Consider the following 24,763-nt stretch of genomic DNA (forward strand, 5'->3'; position numbering starts at 1 on the left):
AACAGCATGTGTGTTACTGTTACATGAGAAACTATCTGTTCTGTAAGCCTTCACCTGAAGTACAAAAAATATTAAAAAAAAAAAAAAAAAGCAGAATGCAGAAAACTAATTAATAGATTCATATGTTTTAACTCAAAGAGTTGATAAAGGAATTAAATGAGAGAAATAATGCTAAAAAGCATAATTTCAATTATGATGAACTTAGTGCAACTCCTATATCCACTATGCATATATGTGTTCTTCAGAACTCTTTTAGTTTTGCCATTAATTCCCCCAGAAATTTTTCTCACACCTTTTAGAATTTGATTTAAATACGCACACATGCACCCTCTTAATCAGGATAGTGACGTGTTCTTAGGTAAGGTTCTCGTCAGTAGAAAGAAGCCATGTGAATTCTATTTTTAATATCAAACAAAAATGTAGATAATACCATAAAAATAACTTCTCCCCCTTGTGGCAAAAATTGAAAATACATTCTATTGGAGAATACTACAGTAAAACCTGAGAGGCTGCACTCGACGGGACTGCCTTATTTTTCCAGGTCTCGCAAGTTTTCCACCTTTGACAGGGTACAGTCTTACCACTTTTCTATTGCTCGGCTTAGCGGAAAATATTTGAGTTTTGCTTCTCTGACAAGTTTCCTTCTGCCTTAAACAGGTTCTGGCTTTCGCAGGTTTTACTGTAATATACAGGCACTTAGTATTACTCCTTGTAAAAAGTATTTCCACATACTTTACCCCCATATTATTCTCTAAACAGCATATAGTATTTACAAACAATATACTCAGATGTAATTTCACAGTTTTCTTTAGGTCAGCATCATCCAGATTCCATTGGACAACATTTTTTTATAGCAAAAAGTCACAGATTTAATAGAATTGCCACCACAAAGAGCCAGAGTTCAAAGGAAACAAAGTTACCCACAGTAAAAAGATTAAAATGACAGGCAGGTAAAAAGGGATATTCTCATTCAAAGGAACCTGCCTATTTAAAATTATAGGGCATTAGGAAGCCTCTCTATCCCTCAAAATTTAATCTAAAAAATTTGAAAGTCCACCATTGGAGATCAGTTTCTTGGAGGTGGTTCTGTCCAATCTTCAGGCTTGGTTTATTGAGATACACTGGAAAGGGTAAGACATTTTCTTTCCTTTAAGATTGCCAATGGTGAAGTCACTCATCTGAGCTATAAATGAAACTTTAATTTACTCATTCCACATTCCTACCCCCAACCTTAAACCTTCATATTTTTTACCTAGCCTCCTAGTAAGTTACTAGTTACTGATAATTCTATGGCTTACTGACCTTCTACTGATTATGAAGTAATTTAAGTGGTTTTTGAAGGTAAACTTAATTCGTTTCACACTTTTAAATTAAAAGTGGCTCAGCTGGATACTGTCTCTTAAACACAGTAATATAAATATTAGTATCTTCACTAAAATGAATTATTGACAATTTTAATGTATGTTGCACAGTACATATTAATATAGAAAAATACATGTTAGCGGCAGCATAATGTTGACCATATTCTAATCCATTCCAGCTGCTCAAATGTTAGGGCAAATAATTATATATTTGTAATGCATCACTGCTGTCTAGCACAAATTGATGCCTTCTGAATAAATGATTTTCCTTAGGTTGTTTGCTGTATGTGGCTTTGTATGGTGAGGCTGACTGCAACCTTCAAAAACCACTTCAAAAATGAGGAAGTATGTTTAATTATTTGTCTCCCTCCCCAAAAGTAGATTCTTAATCACAAGAACTAAAGTTTACTGGTACCTACCAAATAACAATGATAAAGTATATATGGCCTAGTTTAAAACTATAAATCTTGTTCAAGTGCAGGGTTATCAGACTAGCAGCTCCAAATCATCAATTAAAATTCTTATTCTCTAATGTTTCTCTCCCAACACACTTGAGGATTTTTTTTTCCCATAAATTTGGTAAGACAAATGTTTGATCAATGGTAGAAATAAGAGTTAAGGCAAGTTTAAAAAAACTTTAACATGCAATTTTTGATTACATGAAAATAACTACTGGTGTTAATATCACTGAGTACATTTTGCCCTACATTTTCACTTCAGCATTAGCCATTTAAAAATTACCAATGCACTAAATATTTAACAGAATTTCAAACTCATGGCATTTAAAATAGTCTGTTTTTGAAGGTACAAATACTGATACCCTCATTTCTTCCAAGGTTGTTATTTACGATGACATGGTACAAAATACTTGGACTCTTTCTATTCTGAAAATAATAAAACAGAAACAGTACTATGACTATATAAAATAATACTCATTAAGAGAGAACTTTTTGATGCACAGATTTCTGTTTGGTTCAAACTTAATATTCAATTAAAATTTCATGACCACTCACAAAATTTTAAAAACCAAATTTAAAAAGTACGACCACACATCGGACAAATTGAAAAAAAAATCCAATAGTAAATTAGATACTGACCTGTAGACCAATTTCATAATCTAAACTCTACAATGAGAACACTGGATGAAAAAGAAAATTAGATCAAGCAAAACTAATGACTCTATCAAACTAAAGGATCTATTTAATGTCACATAAGGATAGTGTACAGATCATGAATGAATTAGAAAGATTTAGGTTTCAAGATGAACTTCTTACTAGCTGTAGGCCTCGAGCATGTCTCCTTAACTTTCTATGTTCAGGTTTTTCATCTGTCAAATGGAGATGACAGTATCCAACTCCTAAGGCTGTTTTAGAATCAAATGAGATAATATATGCAAAGGCCTTGGTATAGTGCCTGGGGCTTATGCCAACGAATGTAGCTATACACCCACTCCTCACTTATCGACATGGTCAGGTTCCAAATACTAGGTCATTATGTGAAAATGGAGGATGACTACACCACTACATAACCTCCAAATTACATCATTATATAACTGCCAAACCACTGACACATAACCTTAACAGCCAGCGTTACTCTCGCCTCACACCTCAGTGTCTGTTACTGCCAGACGTACGTCGTTGATGCACAAAATAGTTGGATAGTAGATTGTTTACTATTGTTGTAAATGTGAAATGTCAGATAACAAGACAGTCAATAAGTGAGAAGTAGGTGTAATTATCTTTATTATGCATTAAAAGAAAAAATATTTTTGACTTATTTCATGTAGAATTATTTTAACCATATGGATTGGCCTATACTTCCAAAGTACACAATATATTACTGAACAGATCTTCTCAAGAAGAGAGGTACTAGTACAAGAACTAAATATAGTTAAATTGGATGAAAGCACACAATATGCTTTGTATATCAAATTCTCCATAGATATCAGGAGAATTTAGTATGCTTCTAGGAAACAGCTCACACTTTTGAGAAATCAGTGGGCAATGTGCAGGTAGTACGCATATTTTCACACTTAAAAAAAAGTCTCTCAGGTGCAAGTTTTTTTAGTCACCAACAAATTATCCACTGAGTGAACCTTGCTGGCTCTCACATACAGTTCAAGTATTCCTAGGCACTACCTTATAAACAAGACCACTACAAGGAGTTTTGTGATACTTCAGAAAACCAAAATCCCTTTACCTGGATACTTGTTAAACAGTCACTATCATAGGTGAGAAAAAGCATTTTAACAGCAGTAAATTCTCCATTTGGAATTGATCTACTGACTGATAATTATTTCAATGTGGGCCAGAAAGTGAAATATTTGAAAGTGAAAGGGGAAATAAAATGGTCTAAAATATATCATAAATTAACCTATTTTAGAGGCTCTTTTCAAAACAAGGACAATCCTAGGGTCTTGCAACCATGGTGATCCTCAAAAAGAAGCCAATAATTGTCTTGGAATGGTCAGACAGTCACCTATCTGAAGATTTATCCAGCTATTATTTCATAATTCTTTGTGAAGGCTACTCATCTACTCTGGTTGAGTATCATTTTCAATCATCATAGTTTATAGAAGCTAGACTTCCTTTTTAGGTCTGTGTTCTGTATTTCACTTTGTGTACACATAAAACTTTATTCATTTTATTATATGTGAACGTAACGTACTCAAGTTTTGAGGAAGAAAATCCAGTGTTTTAGATCATGTTTTCAATGTTCAACACATTATTAAATATTTCATGTTAGCTCATCTGGAACTGTGGAATACTGCAAAGATTCTTCCTATTTAAATGTTGGTTACAGTTAACTAATATCCCAAGCTTCATTATCTCTACTTAAAATTTTACCATGTACATACTGAAATACAATTTACTTAGTGATCATCTTGAGTCATAAATTTGGGGCAAAATTTTCTGATGGCTATAAATATGAAAACTAAATATCTGAATACAAAGAATGCATATTGCTTCACAGAACACTTTTTTTTTTTTCTTAGAGAAAAACAGTCTATTTAGGTTAAATTTCTAATCTTGGTTATATAGTCAAGTGTTTTTCTTTTAAAAAAAGAAATAAGGACCATCTTAAATATTTAAATAAAAATGATTTATAGAATTCAGTATGGATATCCTTAAAATATAAAAATGGAGTGAAACGGAAAAAAAAAAAACCCAATTAGAGGGAATTTGTTTATTGAACAATAATGTTAACACTTCTAAGTATTCACTTACGAGTTTTCTTTGTCACTGCCCTGCCAATGGACATAATGGAAAATACTGCACAGAACTCAAGCATGGATATAATAATAAACAAAATATCTAAGTAACAGTATATGCTTTACATTTTTAAAATGAATCCAAACAAAACAATTTGAAGCACTTCTCTGATTTGGAAGTCTTAAAATGTTATTTCATGTTTTATTTGAGATTTTTACAAATCGACACTGTTTGTTACAAAGAGTTCAAATGGCCAGTAAAACTACTGCCTTAAAATTGTTGGCTTTAAGTAACAGAGGTATAATTTGAATTCACATCAGAGCTCTCTAAAATGGCAATAGTACAAGCATGACTTTCTCTAGCTTCTAAAATCTGTTCTGGCTCTCCCTTAGGTAAGGACTAGAAAACTAGACAGCCTAGTTCTAAAGCCACCATGATTTCCACGTTTTGACAGAAGTTGGCATACTTCACTTCCCTTGCCTACCCTGATAACACTGGGTTAAACAGAAAATGAAGAAAATTCATTCGATAGTAACTTAAACGGTAGCTAGCTCCGGACCTGGAAGTTTGGTAAAGCTGATGACCAGTTAGAAACAGATTTTTAGAAGAAAAACAGTTTTCCAAAATTAGGCTCAAAAGCCTACATTTGAAAAAAAAAGTCAAGAATGAATTGAACATTAAAGTTTATGTGTTCCTAGAAGACTATGAACAAGAACACAATGGAAGCTGAAACACTACATACAGTTTAGAATGCACTCTTGCAGAGCAAGGTTATGGAGCTTATAGAATCACAGCCTTTCTAAATTTCCACTTGATGTTTAAAATTTTATAACTGATTTATTCTGTCACCATATTAAGCCAGTTCAATTAACTACATCCAACAGGAGTCATTTCAGAAATGCTTTGAGAAAGACAATGACAGAAACTACAGATATGAAAAGCAACTAGTTTTGCAAAGCTCATCTCCAAACAAAATGTTATCTAACAGTTCTAAATTCCTCTTAAAATAGAAGATTACCTGCATGTTTAACCATCCCATCTTATTCAAATTTAGCATTAAGATAGAAGTCTTAAAGGATTGCATTGTTGCTAAACACTGTCAATATTTCTCATCACATTTAGACTATACCTCACCTTTTAACTTCCCCTGTAATATTAAAATAATGAATAAGTATGGCCCTTTAATTAATGTCCTCTTCATCTTAAGTGAAATACAAAACAAGGTGGTTTCATTTCTTGTTAGAGTTGGCTTAAAATCTGTTTACCAAATAATAGCAAACTTTTGTAGTTTTACCCAGAAAGCAGCTGTATTCTGATCCACTCCTAATATCTACATAAAATATTTAATCATTCTAGTTTAGTTTATAACATTTTTCTTGGAACATTATTATTGTCGCACCCCAGAAAAAGCTCAGCCAACTACAGAAATTATGCAAAATTGCTAACCCCTTGAAAGAGGCAAAAAATTCTTTAGGAAACCCTAAAATAAATTAACCATTGCCAGTGCTGAAAAGGTAATTAAAAATTGATGAAGAGTAAATACAGTTTTGCTGTATTTCACCATTAATGCAAAAATGGGACGGTGACATTTCCGAATAGAGTATGTTAGAGAAGAAGAACCAAAACATTGGTAATGTCTCATTTGCCTTCTGACACCAACATTTTCCAGGATGAAAACAGTGACATGTAATTTCACAGATTTTGAAATTTGTAAGTTCAAGAACGGAATAAAAATTTAACTTGAGGGGAAAAAAGAAATACGGCTAGTGGTGTCCAAATTTCAAATAAGATTTCAAGGGTAAGTATGGCTGCTGTTTTCTTCCAAAGAGTCATTATTCCATAAAATGTTGGCTGTGTCACAAAGAATCTCCTGTGCTTCCTACCGATCAAAGCCTGCCAAAGTACAATACATTTCCCTTGTAAATTCAATCTCAGCTGAAATGTCGAGCAAGGCGGGCAGATCTATAGTCAGCACGAAGTTGTACGAAGGAGTGAAGTATGTTCTTGTCCAGATTAGCAAGTTGTTCTCCTGAACAGACTTGCTTTAAATTATCTGGGGCAACTACCAGAAGATTGCAAAGTGCATGCAGAGTATCAAAAAGCTGTAATACCAGTGGAATCTGAAATGAAGGAGGAGGAACAGAAAAATAACATTGAAACAAAATGATTTCCAGTTTTCTAATTAGTTTGTAGATTCTTTTCACTTATATTCTGTCAGTCAGGACTTAACTAAAGTGGTAGTTCAGTAGATGAGAATTTTTTAAAGTTCCTGAAGTTTTAATACTCAAAGATTTCAGAAGTTACATACACTCATTATAATCTTTTGCAAAGATTAATAATATATGAGTTTTCTTCAATAATAACAATTAGTTATACTTTCATAGGACTAGTTATGACTAATATAGCATTTTTAAGAAATAATTGAAAGCTTAGGGAAAAATGATCAGAGAGAGATGTACATGATGAAAGAACATACAATTTTCTGATGTGTAACATATACGGTATTAGCCATGGAAGTCAACAAAGCCATCTGGGCTGTGGAAATGAGATAACGCCTTGTCCAAAATAAAGCACGAAGCAAAACTGTTAATATTGAAAATGTGACTGGAACAGCACTTTTCCGAGTATAAATGTGTTAAAGCCATCTCACTACAACATCTACAAGAGTTATACATTTTTCACTAATTATTATAAGTCAATACAGATTTTTAATGGTCTCACTTATATTCCTGAGCCTATCTGCAAGCTTGATGTTTGTGTGTACATACCTTGAAGTCTTTGGCACACTTCCTGTATTCAGCTACATCACAAATTGCTAACATGCCACCCATACAACTGTAGGAATATTGTTGAAGATGTTCATAAATAAGTCGATGAAAACGTACTCCAAGTTCCATCAAAACTGTATCCACATTCTTCCCATCCATGGAATTTTTAATCTTTTCCACTTGTTTTCTTACATAAGCACAAACTTTAACACAAGCCTGTAAAATTTTTTCTATACTTATTATATAGAAATATTTACCAGTCTAACTAAAGAGAAAATACATGTAGTTTCTCATTTAATCTCCAGGTATTAAAAAAAGACCTTAAGAGCTAACCAAGACATTAATAAAGCAGGTATTCTTACTAGCAAATGGAATCATTTTACTTACATTAGTATACTGAATCAAAACATTGTTTTCATCTTCTGGCTTAAAATCTGTTTTCCTTTGTTCTGCAGCCAAGATATGCTTCATCTGTCCAATCATACAATTTAATGTCCTAGATAATTAAAACAACATATATGATCCATTTAAGTTATATTTATTTTTATTTACATTATTTATACTAAGTTAAATTAATATTTAATTTCATATCACCCTAAAACATTTTTGCTATTGTTTTAGATTTTCGAAAAGTAAATTGTAGGTCTTGATATCAAAGAGCTCTTGGCTTTATCATCTTCCTGCTCAAAAAAGAGGACAAAGATTCATTTGTCCAATACTTTATACTTAAGACAGTATTAAAGACCTTAGAAACTTGTCACTATTTTCTTAACACCTAAGAATCTTCAAAGGTAAAATTATATAGAAAGAATGCTTAGGAAGGTGGGAAGACAGAGGGCTTCTTGAAGAATGGCAGATGAGAGGAACATGAATCTCACTGTCTAAGGAAATGCAGGAGGATGGACACGTGGTACTGAAGACTGAGCTGAGAAATGAGGGCATGAATCTGTAATGGCACCAATATACATGTGATATTCTCCAACAGCAATCAGCCATCCAGCTATGGGAATAAAAGAAACTGCACTGATCCAGAGTTTAAGGTCCATAAGGCAGTTGTGGTTGAAGAAAATAGATTTTAAGGTATTTCTGAGGGAGTAATTCAAGAAATGGGTCAAGTGATCTAAGTACAATAATGAAGTAAAGCTAGCAAAAGGGTAATAGACTGGCAGAAGATGAAGATACCAAGGTCTTGAGGGCCTGTTGAAGTCAGCAAATTGATATATGGAGAAATAAGAAGTTGGACTAAAAGGAGGTTGTGAACACAGAGTGGGATATTCACACTCAAGGCTTTTATTAACAATCATAACAAGGTCCAGTGGGGCATGGGAGTGGAGAGCTAAAGTGGAGATAATCAAGACAATGAATGAGTCACTCACCTGAACCAGGAAATAACCTAAGAATTAAGGTTAAAAGAAAGGTTGTGACCCCAGGAAGTATGGCCCCGGACTCTCTGTCAACCCAGAACTAAAACAATTCCTGAGACCAACTCTTTAGACAAAGATTAGACTGGACTGTGGGGCATAAAATGATACTTGTGAAGAATGTGCTTCTTAGCTCAAGTAGATACATGCGACTAAACGGGCAGCTTCTGTCTGGAAGTGAGATGAGAAGGCAGAGAGGGTCAGGAGCTGGTTGAATGGACACAGGAAATTAGGGGTGGAAAGGAGGAGTGTGCTGTCACAGTATAGGGATAGCAATTAGGGTCACATAACGATGTACGTATAAATTTTTGTATGAGAGACTAACTTGAATTGTAAACTTTCACTTAAAGTACAATGATAAAAAAAAAACAAAAAAGGCTGTGAGTGAGGTGCCAAATCCTTATTAAATGTAGCAGGCTGACATAAATGATTGATAGACAACAGCAATAAGAAAGGGAATATGATGGTGTAACTAGATTATGTGAGATTCAAAGGCAAAAGAGTTCCAGCCTAACAGTAGATTAATACTGGTCTGAATGTATTAGCAGGGATGCAGGTGAATACTGAGTGCACCTCATGACTTATGGTACATGGATACGGAAGAATTAGAGGTTCGCACATAAACATAAGTGACCTCTAGAGATCACTGTGCCTTCAGTGTATTAACTAATGCAAAGATTTGCAGACTAAACAGAAAGATGAAAAAAAGGGTCCAATTTATAAAGAAGAAAACTAGGAAACAGATATTTCACATATTTTTGAAAGCTTAATGTATCCAACCTCCCTGCGTCCTCGAAAATGATTTTCAGGTATTCTGAGGTGAAGCAAGAAGAAATGGGCTTACGTTTTTTAATATAAAGGATTTAACTTAGGAAAACACATAGTTCTTGGCAGTGATGATTATAACGTATTACATGTTTACGTACATAAAATGTATAAATATAATGTGTTGAATGAATTGTTCTATGTATGTATAATCTAATGTGGTTCTAACTAAAAACAAAGGGAAAAACCAATTTTTAGGATTCCTGTATGCACATAATTCTCCAGTATACTGGTTGAAATACTTAATTCTATAATATTCTTACTTTTTCCAGTTTTATTCTATTTTGTTTTTCTTCCCTTTATTATTACTTTAGCACCTTGGTACTAAAATCAATTTGGGAGATAAGTTGCAAGTATTTTGTTACTATCAATAAAGTAAAAATTATTTAATTTTTTTGTAAATTAGAGAATTCCAGGTTATCCTTGTAACAGTACTGTCACTAACTTGCATTCAAATATGCTTTCTTGAGGAGAAGAGAAAGGAGTAGAATTACAGCAAATAAAAAAGAAATACCCAAACTTTAGTAGCATGGGCTGATCTTGTACAAATTACTTACTTTCTTTAAGCCTCCATTCCTGTAAAATGGAAATAATAGTTCCTACCTAATACATGAATAATATAGGTAAAGGTTCTTGCACTGTGGCTAGCACATAGGAAATGCTCAATAAATGGTAGCTAATATCATCATCAATAAATATAAACTCACAAGTGTGTGCTGCACATTTGGCCACTGTCTCAAAAAGATAGAGACCCATGCTCTATACTATAAAAAGGTAAGTAAGTAACTACAATAAACATTATAAAAAATTGTTGTGTGTAGAGTTTGCACCCACTTAACAGAACTTACTTTTAGAGAACATAATTATTAATTTAAAACACCTCATACATAAGCCTAAAAATTCTAAATAAAAATGAAATCCTTCATGTTATATGCCAATTTTTTAAGGCGTCTGGAGTATGTTTGAGTGAGTGAGAGAATGAGAGAGAGAGAGTATATGTGTGTGTGTGTGCGCGTGCGTGCGTGTGTGTTGAGGGAGGCATACAAAAAGGTTTTCAACTGAATCTGGTTTAAAAGAAAATCTAAACAAGCTTACTTTTAGAAATAATAAACTCGGGAATATAATAAAAATAATATTCTAATAAGGAATGAAAGCAATATATGAAAGTGAAATCAACTGTTATAGCATGACTGTGGAAATAAGATATTTTTTCTTTTAAAAATTGTTTTAATGATGCTATGATAGTGTTTTTACAATTAAAAAAAAAATCCAGAAGAAAACATAAACTAGCAACTTGCCTATCAATGCCAGTATCCAATTTCATCTCCATTTGTTCGATTATTTCTTTTTTCTTCTGAAGGCATTCCGATAACTTAGGAGAAGAGCTATTGAATATATTAAGGGAAGAAACCACGTTACTTCTAAAAGTTTTTCACATACATAATGTACTCTTATACATTTATAAACACATATACATAAATATACATTATTTCAATTTTTCCTAAATCCAAGAAGCATATAATAAAGAATATAAGTAGTAATTATTTAGTATTCATTATGCCCAAATCATTACAATAGTCATATTAGGAAAAATTAACCTATTTAAAAAGAGGGAGGAGGAACACTTAGATTTGTCATTCTCATTTCTAAGGAGATATTCCTTAAGAATATCTATATTTGATTTTTAAATTTTGGAATTATTTGGTTTCCCCTGTAACTAAATATCTGGTATGATGTTGATGTTGTTGTTATAGCCCTGGTGGCACAGTAGTTAAGTGCTCAGGCTGCTAACCAAAAGGTTGGCAGTTTGAATTCACCAGCCGCTCCTTAAAAACCCAATGGAGTGGTTCTACTCTGTCTTATAGGGTCCTATGAGTTGGAATCAACTCGACGGCAATGGGCTTGGGTTTTGGGGTTGTTGTTATTACGCGCCGTCGAGTCAATTTCAACTTACAGCAACCCTTGAGACAAAGTAGAACTGCCCTATGTGATTTTCTAGGCATTAACCTTTATGAAAACAGATCACCAGGTCTTTCTCCTGTGGAGCCTCTGGGGGGATATGAACTGCCAACCTTTCTGTTAGCAGCTGAGTGCTTAACCGTTGTACTACCAGGGCTCCTAAATATCTGGTATAATAATAAGAAAAGTTACAGGGTATCATCAATCAAGAAAATACTAAATCATGCAGGTTAAAATTTGGAAGCTAACAGCCAATTCAGTTGTATTTAGTTTATCCAAATTACAAAAAAAAAAACAAACAAACAAATCTGACAATCATATTTGCCTTCTGAATGCTACCTAAATGTCAAAATCACCCAAAATGTTAAGGGATATATCATGCTAATAATTATGCAAATTCTTTACTACGTGGCAAAACACCTCTTTAAAAAGTAAATTCTCAAAGATTCCTTTCAAAGCATGTAACTTTGTAAAGCATGTTCTTATATATACTACCTTATTTAATCCTCACATTTTAAAAGTTCCTATACATTGATGTGAAGATATAAATCAAAGCTTACTTACTCATAAAATGAGTCTTACTAATCTCATAAAATTTTTGTCTTTTTTTATTTAACAGTAGGTACAAGACGACTGTAACTGTTGAATCTTTTGAAGGGTGTCAAATGTGCTTGATTTCACTGAACTAGAGGTCTTCTTACACATCAGATTTAGGTTTATGACAGATTCAGTGTTTCCAAATACACCAAAACAAATACCACAGTAGGAAGAAGAAACAGGAAGGCAAGAAGAAGGAAAATAACTTTTACATTTTATTTCACACCTTCTTGTCCTATTTGAAGTTTTTATGAGCATGTTTTACTTTTATAATTAACAAAAGGTATTTAGTATAAGTCCAATGCTATAATATTCATTGAAATACCAATGAAAATCAGAGCTTTTGACTAACCTTATTAGTGGCATAAGGTGATCATTAAATTGCTTGTCAAAAAGATGAAAAATAGTATTGGCCTGTTGCACAACATCCAAAAAATAGAGATTTGCATTCTTAGAATCTGAAGAAGGAATTCCTAAAATTGGAAGATATATATATATATATATATACACACACACACATATAAACAAGTATGTTAAAATCATACTGCAGAAATTCTTTGTGGCAACAGAAAAAAGAATGTGGGTTTACATGTAACATGGATAAAAATAATGGTTGTTTTAATAAATCAATAATTATACTTTTGTGGAAAGAAGAGTAAAATTAAGCTTGTTAATATCTTAATAAAAGTAGATCCAAAGTTATTTTTATACCAAATTTTCACCATCTACTCAGTTTTCATGATTTGCTTATAAACCAAATCATAAAGATCAATACACGGACCATCTTGGACTCTACCTTCTCCTTCGTCTTTCCCCTCCTCTGGTACCCAATGATTCACATGAACCATGAATACACTTCCACTATTTTTCTTAAAACCAGACCTCATTATCTCTGATAACAGCTAATTTTCTTATTTGTGTCCCTGGTTTGAGTCTCTTTAGTGTGTTTGAGTGAGTGAGCGAATGAGAGAGAGAGAGAGTATGCTGCCGTAGTAATACGTCCAAACTTATGCTTAAATATTTCACTCACTGGGCTCTCCACTCTTTCCTCAAAAATCCTTAAAGTCTCCTCATTATTGACAGAATAAATTATTGATTTTCAGCATGGCATTAAAGCATTCCACATTCTGACCTCAAGAGTCAGCTGAGCTCTCTAAATTTCAGTTTCTTCTTTTTTGTAAAAAAGTAATAAACTCTAAGGTTCTTTTTAGCTCTAGATGTTCATGTTTATGGCTAACATTAAAAGGCATAACAGACTAGGCAAAATATTACCAGCAAATGAGAAAATAAAAGTATAACTATAGATCTTTTATAAGATGGTGATTTTTTCAAAGTTTTAAAAATGGAAAACAAAGGTTTTTTTCTCTCACGAAAGACACAATCACCAATTTAAAGGCTCTAACACAAACTTAAGAGAAAAAAATAAAATCAACACATATACAGAAAATACTAATCTTTTCTATTAATGAAAGAAATGAAAATCAAGGCAATATTGATACATGTTTTTAACCACTAAATTATTTACATTTTTAAAGAATTTTCAAAGGAATGCAGAAAAACTGGTACACTTGTACATGCCAATAGCAATGTAAATTGATTTTAAAAACTATAAAAAGAACTTTAGGAAGTTTATATGTATCAAATTCTTAAAAATCTTTATAACACAGTTAAACCTGGTATTTTATCCAAAGGAAATAATTCAAAATAAGGAAAGCACTTGAAGTTCTATAATGTAGCATCGTTTACCAAAAACTGAAAAGAATCAAGATGTCTAGTAATAGAAAATGGTAAACACTAGAATATATGTGTACAACAGAACTTTATGCAATCATCAGAAATCATGACAATGGCTACTAACTAAATAGCTGCATGGAGTATGCTTATGAACATAAGGAACCTTTCCATTCTATAAAGAAATTTCCTAAGCCCTTCCAAATTGAGAATATTACTATTAAAATGAAGATACTAAGTTCCCATACTAGCTAAATAACAAATTCTTCATAACACACAGATTCAAATTGATGTCAATTAATTTTTACTCATTATGTTCTTTCATCTTCATCACATCTTTGAGATGAGTTTTATTATCCCAGTACAAATTACCACGTTATGGACCATTAAGTCATTTGCAAATGGCAAATGTTAAATACATGATGTCAAGGATCTGCTGCAATTAAGTAAAGAAAAGCAGGATACAAATGCCCATCTACATCAAGAGAGTAACTACGTAAAAGTTGGGTAAGAGACCACAGTTGAGCCAAGTGAGTGAACTTCAGGTAATTTTGCTTCAATGTTTGAAACCTTACAGAATGATGTTATATATATTCAGTAAAGATTTTCTGAGCATCTACTATATGTTTCTAGGTACTAGAATATGATAATGAATAAGACATAAGATTTCTACCCACTTCCTAGAATATTCTTTCTCCTTAACCTCATTGAGATCTCTGATTCATATGTCCTCAGAGAGACCTTCTTCTCTGACCATCTTTCTAAAAAAGCCTTCTGCTCCTGAACTCCCTGTCCTACCTCCTCACTACTATTTTCTATTCCCTTACCCAGCTTTATTTTTCCTCATTGTGCTTCCTATTCATTTGTTTATTGTCTCTGTCTTCACAACAATTCAAGCTCCATGAGTGCAGGAGTAAGCACAAAATAAGTATGTACTGAATGAAATAAATTCTGGTGAGTGGAGGCAGACAATTAACTGGAAAAATTTTACACTGTGGTATGTGCTAGGAAAAAAAGTTAATTTAGTGATGAGATAATGAGTAACTGGGCTGGAAGAAGAGGGCTACTTTAGCTCAGGTGATCAGCAAAGGCCTCCCTGAGAAGGTGACATCTGAGTAGAAGGTTGAAAAGTCAGCTACGAGAGGAGCAGAGGGAAAAGGGCTTAAGGGACAGGAAAACATCAAGTGCAAAGGACCTAAGTGAGTCAAAAGAATGAAAGCCAGAGTGGCTGGGGTAGTAAGGGAAAATGCAATATGAAATAAGGATGAATACGTAAGAGGCCAGATCACAGAGGGCCTTGTAAACCATGGCTTTGTAAAAAAGTTTGTTGTTGTTTTGACCATAAGAGTAATGGGAAGTCACTCATGGGTCTTAAACAAGGGAATGATAATTAAACTGGCAGTTGTGTGGACTCAGTAATTTGTGGAGGCAAGAATGGACACATTGAGATCAGTCAGGAGCAGAGAGAGATGAGGGTGTTTAAACTACGGTGGCATCAGTGGTTATAGAGATGAATGTAAATTACATCAGGAAATATACTGACAGGATGTGCTGATAGACTGGCTATCAGGATTGATGAAAAGGAAGGAAAGGAAACTCCTGGGTTTGGGACTTGAGCAACTGATAGATGGTATTGTCTTTTAAATGAGATGGCAAAGAATGGGAGAGGAACAGATTCAGGTGGAAGAGAAAGAGTTTCATTGTGGATACGCTAAATTTGAGATATGCACTGAATATCCAGGTAGAGAGGTCAGTGGACAATTGGATTAATAAGACTGTTACCCAGGGGAGAGGTGATTATTATCCTATTAATACTAGTAAACTGGAAAGATTAAAAGCAAAATAAATTTAATATGAACCTATTCCTTTCCAGGCTTATTTTTTAATATTTTCCTTTCTAAACCATACATTACTCAAATCCCCCAACCGGAATTGCTCTCATCTTCATTTCTGCTCCCTTGACATTTTATAACTCAACATCGTAATATATTCCACCATACACTGTAGTGACTTATACAGCCTACCAGGCCCTGCGGGATGTAAACAGTATGAGGAAACTGACTTTTGCATAGCTTTCAGCACCTGGCAAATCCTTACATTACAGAAGCTCAAACAGCATTATTCATTGTACTTATCTGAATTCAAAATACAGAAACAACTATATATAAAATAGTATGAACGTAGTTTAACCAAGCAGGATAAAAGGCATTAAACACACTGTATAACACAAATACACTTACCAGCAAGTCCTGTTTCTAAAGCATAATCAATATGCTCAATACATAAAAATTCCACAAGAATGGTAAAAATTCTAAAGGCATTCCTTGGTAAATCAGAAGGATCAGAAAGCTTTAAAAACAAAAAACAAATACATCATTCCTCATGTTCACCTTTTAAAAAGTCCAACTTTTTTTTTTTAGCAATACGTATTAAGACATAGTCAGTATTTTAGGTATCAAGATGACAACTCACTTTCATGCACCCTCTGAAGGTAAAACTTATTATCTGATGTAAAAAGCTGAGAGTTGATTAAGAAGTTTATAACCCACATTAAATTTCCACTGATTATAAAACTAATTTGGTCCTGGTCTTCTTAGTAACTACCCCAACCTTTACCCCTCATCAGTCTCTTTACCCCAACCCTTACCTCCCTCCTTTGTACACTGATGCTCAGCTAATGCCTGTACCTTCTTCACAAGCCATAAGGAATAAATTCAATTTCTTACCCTCCTCCTGTTTACATCCATACTTAATTGATAGAACAGATACAAAGAAAATCAGTTAAAGATAAAGAAGACTTGAACAACACTATCAATCAACTGGATCTACCTGACACTTATAGAGCACTCTACCCAAAAACATCAGAATACACATTCTTTTCAAGAACACAAAGAATAGTTACAAACATGAACCACAAAAACCAAAGCCAAACCCGCTGCTGATGAGTTGATTCTGACTCATAGCGACCCTACAGGACTGACTAGAACTGCCCCATGGGGTTTCCAAGGAGTGGCTGGTGGATTCGAACTGCCGACTTTTTGGTCAGCAGTGAGCTCTAAACCACTGTGCCACCAGGGCTCCACATAGACCATAATCAGGGCTAAAAAAAACAAGTTGCAATAAATTTAAAAAAGAATTTTCATCATACAAAGTATGTTCCCTGACCACAATAAAGTCTATAATAGAAAGACATCTGAAATTTCCCCAAATATTTAGAAATTAAATTAATGCACAGCTGCTCCATGGGAGAAAGATGTGGCAGTCTGCTTCTGTAAAAATTACAGCCTTGGAACCTTATGGGGCAGTTCTACTCTGTCCTATAGGGTCGATATGAGTCAAAATCGACTCCAGAGTAACGGTTGTTTTTTTATTTGGGAAATCATCTTTGGGCCAAAAGAAAAAAGGGAAATTAAAAAGTATTTTGACTTGAATGAAATAAAACACACCATATCAAAATTTGTGGGATGTACCTAAAGTAGTACTTAGAGGGAAATTTATAGGACTAAAAACCTATATTAGAAAAAAAGGTCTCAAATTAACGACTTCATCTTCCACCTTAAAAAGCTAAGAAACAGGTAGATGAAACCCAAGTTAGCAGAAAAATAAAGAGTAGAAATTGGTAAGATACAAAACAGAAAAACAACTGAGAAAAAAATCAATGAAAACCAAAAAAGCTGGTTCTTTGGGAAGATCAATAAAAATGATTAACCTCTAGCCAGATTAATCAGGAAAAAGAGACAAAAATTACTAGTATCACAAGTGAAAAGAGGTGACATCATGTTAGATTCTATAGTTATTAAAAGGACAATAAGAAAATATTACAAACAACTTTACGAAAATAAATTCAACAACTTATATGAAATATACAACTTCTTTAAAAGACACAAACTACCAAAGTTCACTTAAAAAGAAGTAGATAATCTGAATAGCCCCGTATCTATTAAAGAAATTGGATTTTTAGTTAAAAACCCTCACAAAGAAAACTGCAGGTTTAAATGACTTTACTGGTGAATTTTATCAAGCATTTAAGGAAGAAATAATGCTAACTCTACACAAACTCTTCCAGAAAACTGAAGAGAAGGAAATACTTCCTGACTCATTCTATGAAGCTCACATTACCCTGATATCAAAACTAGACAAAAGACATTATAAGAGAAAAAAAAAAAACTGTAACACAATACCCTTCATGAACATAGATGTAAAACTTCTTAACAAAATTTTAGCAAACCTAAACTAACAAAAATATAAACAGGATACTACATAATGACAAAGTAGGGTTTACCAAAGGGAATGAAAGGTTAACCTTTGAAAATCAACATAATTCACCATCGTAACTGAGTAAGAAGAAAGCATTTGACAAAATTCAACATCTAATCCTTATAAAAACACTCAAAAAACTAGGAATAAAAACTTTTCAACTTGATAAACAGCATCTATGAAAAACCTACACCTAGCATCAAACCCTATGGAGCACAATTCTCCTCTGACTCATATGGCATCACCATGAGTCGGAACTGACTTGATGGCAACTGGTTTAGCATTATGATGAAAAACTGAATGCATTACCCCAAGATGAGGAATAATGTAAGGTGTTTACTCACACAACTTCTATTCAACATTGGAATGGAAGTTCTAGCCAGTGCAACAAGGAAGAGAACAAATTATAGAATAAGTAAAACTGCTTTTATTGGCAGACGGCATGATAGTCTATATAGAAGATTCCATGAAATCTACAAAAAGGCTACCAGAACAAGTAAGGGGGTTTAGTTAGGTTGTGGAGTACAGGAACTAACAGTGACTTTAGTTAGGTTGCAGAGTACAAAAAGTTAATTGAATGTCTATATATTTTTTTTCCAGTTGCTGCTGAGTCAACTTCAACTCATGGTGACCCCATGTGTGTCAGAGTAGAACTGTATTCCACTAGGTTTTCAATGGCTGGTTTTTCAGAAGTAGTTAGCCAGGCCTTTCTTCGGAGGTGCCTCTGGGTGGACACGAACTGCCAATCTTTCAGTTAGCAGCTGAGCCTGTTAACCACTTGCACTAACAATGAACTATCAAAAATAGAAATAGGAAAAAAAAAGCCATTTACAACAACATTAAAAATATGAAATACTCAGGGACAAACCCTTGATGTTGAAAATTACAAAACATAGCTGAGAAAAATTAAAGAAGACCTAAATAAATTGATAAACTGTGTTCATAGACTAAAAGAATAAATATTTTTAAGATGTCCATTTTCTAGGCACTCCCTCTCCTTATCATCAAAGATTCATAGTCTAACATATTCCAAATTGAATTGGAGACAGAATGATTTTACCAAAATTCCTATATACTAACCTCATACATTAGGGCATGGCATTTAGTGCTTTGGAAGTGACTGACAGCAGCTAAGCAGTGGATGCAGGTAAAGAGGAAAAGATGTCTGGAGAATGTAGCCCTCAGGCATGTCAACATTTAGAGGGCAGTAGGAAGAAGCGTGATGCAAACAGTTAAAGTGCTCGACTGCTAACCAAAAGGCTGGAGGTTTGAGTCCACTCAAAGGTGCCTTGGAATAAAGGCCTGGTGATCTATTTCCAAAAATAAAAAAACAGCCATTGAATGGTATTCTTGACCACTATTCTTGAAAATACTGTTAAGAGAATGAAAAGACGAGACCACAGAGTGAAAAAAAAGATGTTAAATTGCATCTGATAAATGAATTGTAGCCAGATTTTAAAAAAGGGCAAGATTTGAACACTTCATCAAAGAATATATGGATAGCAAATAAGCACATAAAATACAGTCAATATCATTAGTCACTAGGAAAATGCAAACTAAAACCACAATTAATTGTTACCACACACCCTATTAGATTGTCTTAAATTGAAAAGACTGACCGTACAAAATGTTGGCAACACATGGAGCAACTGGAACTATCATACACTGGTGGTAGGAATGTAAAATGGAACACTCACTTTAGAAAACTTTGGCAATTTCTTAAAAAGTTAAACAATAACCTACCATATGACCCAGCCATATCACCCCTAAGTATTCACACATGAGAAATGAAAGCACACGTCCATAAAAGACATGTACATAAATGTTCACAGCAACTTTATTTGTAATAGCCAAACACTAGAACCTACTCAAATGTCCATCAATAGGTAAATGGACAAATTGTCTATACAATAACATACTACTCAACAATAAAAAGAAACAAACTATTAATAAACACAACAACAAATTAGTATTGTTCACATACTATTATATAACAATTTAAATGAGTGAATTAAAGTTGGATGAATCAAAGTAATTATGATAAGTAAAAAAAGCCAGACAAAAAACAAGTTTATATTATATAATACCATTTATATAAAATTCTAGAAATGCAAACTAAAATATGACAGAAAGTAGATCAGTGGTTGCCCATCACCCACTCAGATGTGTCAAGTCTTAACATTTTTCCACACGTTTCAGATTTTTTTCTTTTTTAGGAGGGAGAGTACAACATTATATTACACGGTTAAGGTCCCTTGCAAGTCTCTGGGTGGCTCAAATGTTTAAGTGTTAAACTACTAACCAAAAGATTGGAGGTTTAAACCCACCCAGAGGTGCCTCAGAAGTAAGGTCTGGCAATCTGCTGCTGAAAGGTCACAGCTTTGAAAACCCCTGGAGTGCAGTTCTACTCTGCACACACTAAGTTGGAATCGACTTGACAGCAACTAAAAACAACAAAAGTTCCCTTGAGGACCCCTCCCTCAGGGCAACCACTACTCTGAATTTGTTTATCATTCTCATGCTTGCTTTTATTCTTTTATGTTTTGTGTGTGTATACATACACACAGTGTATGTGAGCATATCCCCAGACAATATACAGTATTATTTTTAAAACTTTATTTAGTAGTGTTACGCTGAATATATTTTCCCCCACCTTGCTGTTTTCACTCACCATTGCATTTTTTATATTTACTCATCTTAATACACATAACTTTAGTTCACTCGTTTAAATTATTATATAATAGTATATGAGCAACTAATTTGTCACTTCTTTTTGACTGACACTTAGTTTGCTTTTACTTTTTAACTATGACTAACAATGCCACTATGAACCTTAGTCATGTCATGTGTACATGAGTTTCTCTAATAAATTGTCAAATTACTCTCCGAAGTAACTATAGCAATTTTCACTCCCATTGGCAACGTGTGAGAATTCCTGTTGTCCACATCCTTACCAATACTTGGTATCAACAGACTTCTTAATTTTTGCCAACCTAATGAAAATGAGATGGTATTTCTCTATTTTAAGTTTAATTTCCCTAATTATTAATAAGATTGGATATCTCATTGGCAATTTACATTTCCTTTTATGTAAATTGCTTACATGTCTCCTTTGTTTTCTATTTGTATTTTTATGTATGACCAGTTGCAGTCAAGTCGATTCTGACTCATGGTGATCTCATGTGTGTCAGAATAGAACTGTGCTCCATAGGGTTTTCAATGGCTAATTTTTCAGAAGTAGAGCACGAGGGCTTTCTTCCAAGGTGTCTCTGGGTAGACTTGAACCTCCAACCTATGTATACTTTATATTGATTTACTGTCGCTCAATATAAGTATGTAAACCATATAAATCAATATAAATTAAAAAATTAAGACTACCTCAACTCTCAATTCTACTACTTCGGAGCTATATATCTCAGACTCTTCATTGTAAAATAAGGATAATAATGAACACACAGGGTTGTTATGATGACTAAATGAGTTTATATACTTAAAAGTGCTTAGAATAGTGCCTGGAACACAGTATGTGCTCTAAAATTATTAGCTATTATTATTTATTTTAAATGATCTTCTGCTAGTAATACTAGTTACAACCAACCTTCTTACAGGCTATTTACTTTGTTTAAAGTGTGTTAGTTGCAAAGAAACTCTAAAATTTAATTCTTTCCCTGTGATGTCTTTTTTTTTTTTTAAATTGTACTTTAGATAAAGGTTTATAGAGCAAATTAGTTTCTCATCAAACAATTAATACACAATTGTTTTATGACATTGGTTGCCAAGCCCACAACATGTCAACACTCTCCCCTTCTCAACCTTGAGTTCCCTATTACCAGCTTTCCTGTCCCCTCCTGCCTTCTTCTCATCCTTGTCTCTGGGCTGGTGTGCCCATTTAGTCTCATTTTGTTTTATGGGCCTGTCTAATCTTCGGATGAAGAGTAACCTCAGGAGTGACTTCAGTACTGAGTTAAAAGGGTGTTTGGGGGCCATACTCTCAGGGTTTCTGCAGTCTCTGTCAGACTAGTACGTCTGGTCTATGATGTCTGTGTTCTTAAAACACACTTCCCTCCTCAATGGTCCATTTTTTATGAGAAAGGTCTAGCTCTCCTTTTCATACCTTGATTTAGTATCTTATAGAAAAAAATTTGATATGCTCAATTTTAAAGTTATATTATGCTCTAAATAATTTTAAAATAATTATGTTCTTCAAAACAAAAATCTTATCCTTTTTTTTTTTTTTAACTATAAAAAATAGTTGCTTTTAATGAGAGGGTAGATTTCTTTCTTAGTCTAAACAAGGTAAAACTTAAAACACACAACTATATACAAATAATATAAATTGATAATCACTCTTACCCTATGGCATCTTTCAAAGGCTTGTTTGGTTTCTTGTAAAAGATTAACCACAACCTCTTGGGATAGGAAAGTTTCCCCGTGAGTATCAATACTTGGCCCCAGTGGTAAGTTGGTACGCTGTCGAATTCTTTCTTTCAAATCTTGAATACTAGTATATCATACAGACAAATGAAAAAAGAAAAGACTTTACTATACATTTCAAGTACTCTCAAACTTAGTAGGAGCCCTGGTGGCGTACTGGTTAAGAGCTCCGGCTGCTAACCAAAAGGTCAGTAGTTCAAATCTACCAGCTGCTCCTTGGAAACCCTATGGAGCAGTTCTACTCTGTCCTATAAGGTCTCTATGAGTTGCAAGAAAAATGAACCAACAGCCGGGAGACCTAAGTTCTAATTCCAATAACTAGTTCTGTGAATTGAAACAAGCCCTGACCTCTGAACTGGAGACTTTTCATCTGAAAAATAAGTAGATTTATAGTAAATGATCTCTTAAAGTTCCTTTCACCTCTACAATTCTGTCTCTATAGCCAAAATCTCCTTGCGTATCTGGTTTCCTCAGGAAGTGAGCTATTCCAAATAGGTTAATATTCCAGATAACTAAATGGTCCTGTTTAAAAATAAAACTTTAAAAGTTTAACTGTTTTTAAATATATTTAACCATTTAAACATGTTGTACGTTTTTTCACTATCTTAAGATATGTTTTTGTTGTTGTTAGGTGCCATCGAGTCAGTTCTGACTCATAGTAGCCCCACAGGACAGAGTAGGACTGCCCAGGAATGGCTGATGGATTTGAACTGCTGACCTTTATGGTTAGCAGCTGAGCTCTTAACCACTACACCACCAGGACTCCATCTTAAGATACAGCAAACATAATTTAACCTTTTCTTAATGACTGAGGGTTACTTTGAATATTTATTATATGGTGGTATCTAACACATTTTTTGCTTCTAAAATGTATAGTTTCAGACTATGACCTACTTTTTAAAAAAATTCTTATGATTGTTCTTTAGTTTTTCTCTTCCCTTTCTTGTACTGCCTTCCAGATGTTACCTATTACTCCTAATTATAACCTTTCACTGATCATTATTTATGACAAACTGGGAAACAGAAACCTGATTAGGGTATGTATCTGTATAGATTCTGGGCTCTTATTATATGGCTCCACAGAAGTCATTCTGTCTCCTTCTAGAATCAACTAGGCTCCAGACAGTTGAGGTCTGGATAACTGAGGTGCCACCAATGCTTATAACAAATCATTTCCTTCTAATACGTGAATAACTGTGGGCTTTCAGGTATTAATAATTTTATGCCAATGTCATTAAAAAGCTCATTAATCCAGAGTACCCAAATTAGTAACTATTTGCTGTTGTTGTTTTTTAAGCCCACACCTGCAATAACAACAACAATAATGATGACGATGTACTTCCTACTCAATAACCTGGAATAATTTACTCATTCTAAAAAAAGACAAACTATGAAATGTTTTATAATACTGGGATTCTGCTTAACATTTTAATCATGTTGTGATAAGTCATTTCAATATGTGGTTCAAGAGACAGAATCTGATCAATGGTGTGAACAACCTGGGTTAAAGAGTTCTTCATAGAATATTCCAGTGACAGTCAGTATTTGACAAGTTTATCCAAATATAGTAGAGTTCTGAATATCTTTAGTTTTAATTATTATATTTAACAAAAACACTCACCCTCCTGTGCCAATGGATCTCTTTTGATGGTTTTTTGAATCATAATAGCGCTGCAGGATCATAGCACTTCTGCTTTTCAAATAACCAGTCTCCACCTCAATATAGTTCTCCAAATAGGAAATGAAAATGGATTTGATAAGCTTAGACAAGAAAGTCTGTTTATCAGTACCTAAGTTAAACTCCATCAACTTGCTGGAAAGATTGGTGGTTCTTTTCATGGAAAGCGGGGAAAAAAAGATTAATATATATTTTAAGTATAATAACAACATTAAGGAATATATATTTTTACAATGTGACTTTAATGACTTATGTTAAACCACCATTTCCTAAACCTTGGGAGGGTACTTAGGATGCAGAGAGCAGCTCTATAAGGTTATATATAAAGTAGAATTAAAAAAAAAAAAAATATATGGTTTTGAGAACTGCCATAAAACTCCTAACGATGACCAACGAGAGGAAATTGAAGCAATAGACTAGTGTAGAAATAGCAACAGTGGCAGAATGGCTTCAAGTATGCTTCAGTGCCACTCATCATGTGGTACCCAAGTCAGAGCACTGAGAGGCCTGCTCTCTGTTC

At 33.7% G+C, this 24,763-nt stretch overlaps 1 protein-coding gene across 8 annotated transcripts in view; it reads right to left on the minus strand.

The window, feature by feature from the left end:
* Positions 1-4,784: 4,784 nt before the first annotated feature.
* The window catches only part of EXOC5 (exocyst complex component 5), a 65,942-nt gene continuing 45,963 nt past the window's right edge, over positions 4,785-24,763 (minus strand). For 6 of the 8 annotated variants that reach the window (XM_004370894.2, XM_023726221.1, XM_023726219.1 and 3 more), the window contains exons 11-18: positions 24,187-24,396; positions 22,485-22,632; positions 16,115-16,223; positions 12,496-12,616; positions 10,886-10,972; positions 7,729-7,837; positions 7,342-7,557; positions 4,785-6,693 (exon numbers count right to left, since the gene is read on the minus strand). In XM_004370894.2, the coding sequence (XP_004370951.1) occupies positions 6,505-6,693; positions 7,342-7,557; positions 7,729-7,837; positions 10,886-10,972; positions 12,496-12,616; positions 16,115-16,223; positions 22,485-22,632; positions 24,187-24,396 (1,189 nt within the window). In that variant the 3' untranslated portion in view covers positions 4,785-6,504. Of the gene's footprint in view, positions 6,694-7,341; positions 7,572-7,728; positions 7,838-10,885; positions 10,973-12,495; positions 12,617-16,114; positions 16,224-22,484; positions 22,633-24,186; positions 24,397-24,763 lie in introns of those variants that run through there. The other 2 variants (XM_023726222.1, XM_023726223.1) reach the window with 2 other exon arrangements.

The sequence above is a fragment of the Trichechus manatus genome, unplaced genomic scaffold (assembly GCF_000243295.1).
Source record: "Trichechus manatus latirostris isolate Lorelei unplaced genomic scaffold, TriManLat1.0 scaffold00010, whole genome shotgun sequence".
Classification (NCBI taxonomy): domain Eukaryota; kingdom Metazoa; phylum Chordata; class Mammalia; order Sirenia; family Trichechidae; genus Trichechus; species Trichechus manatus.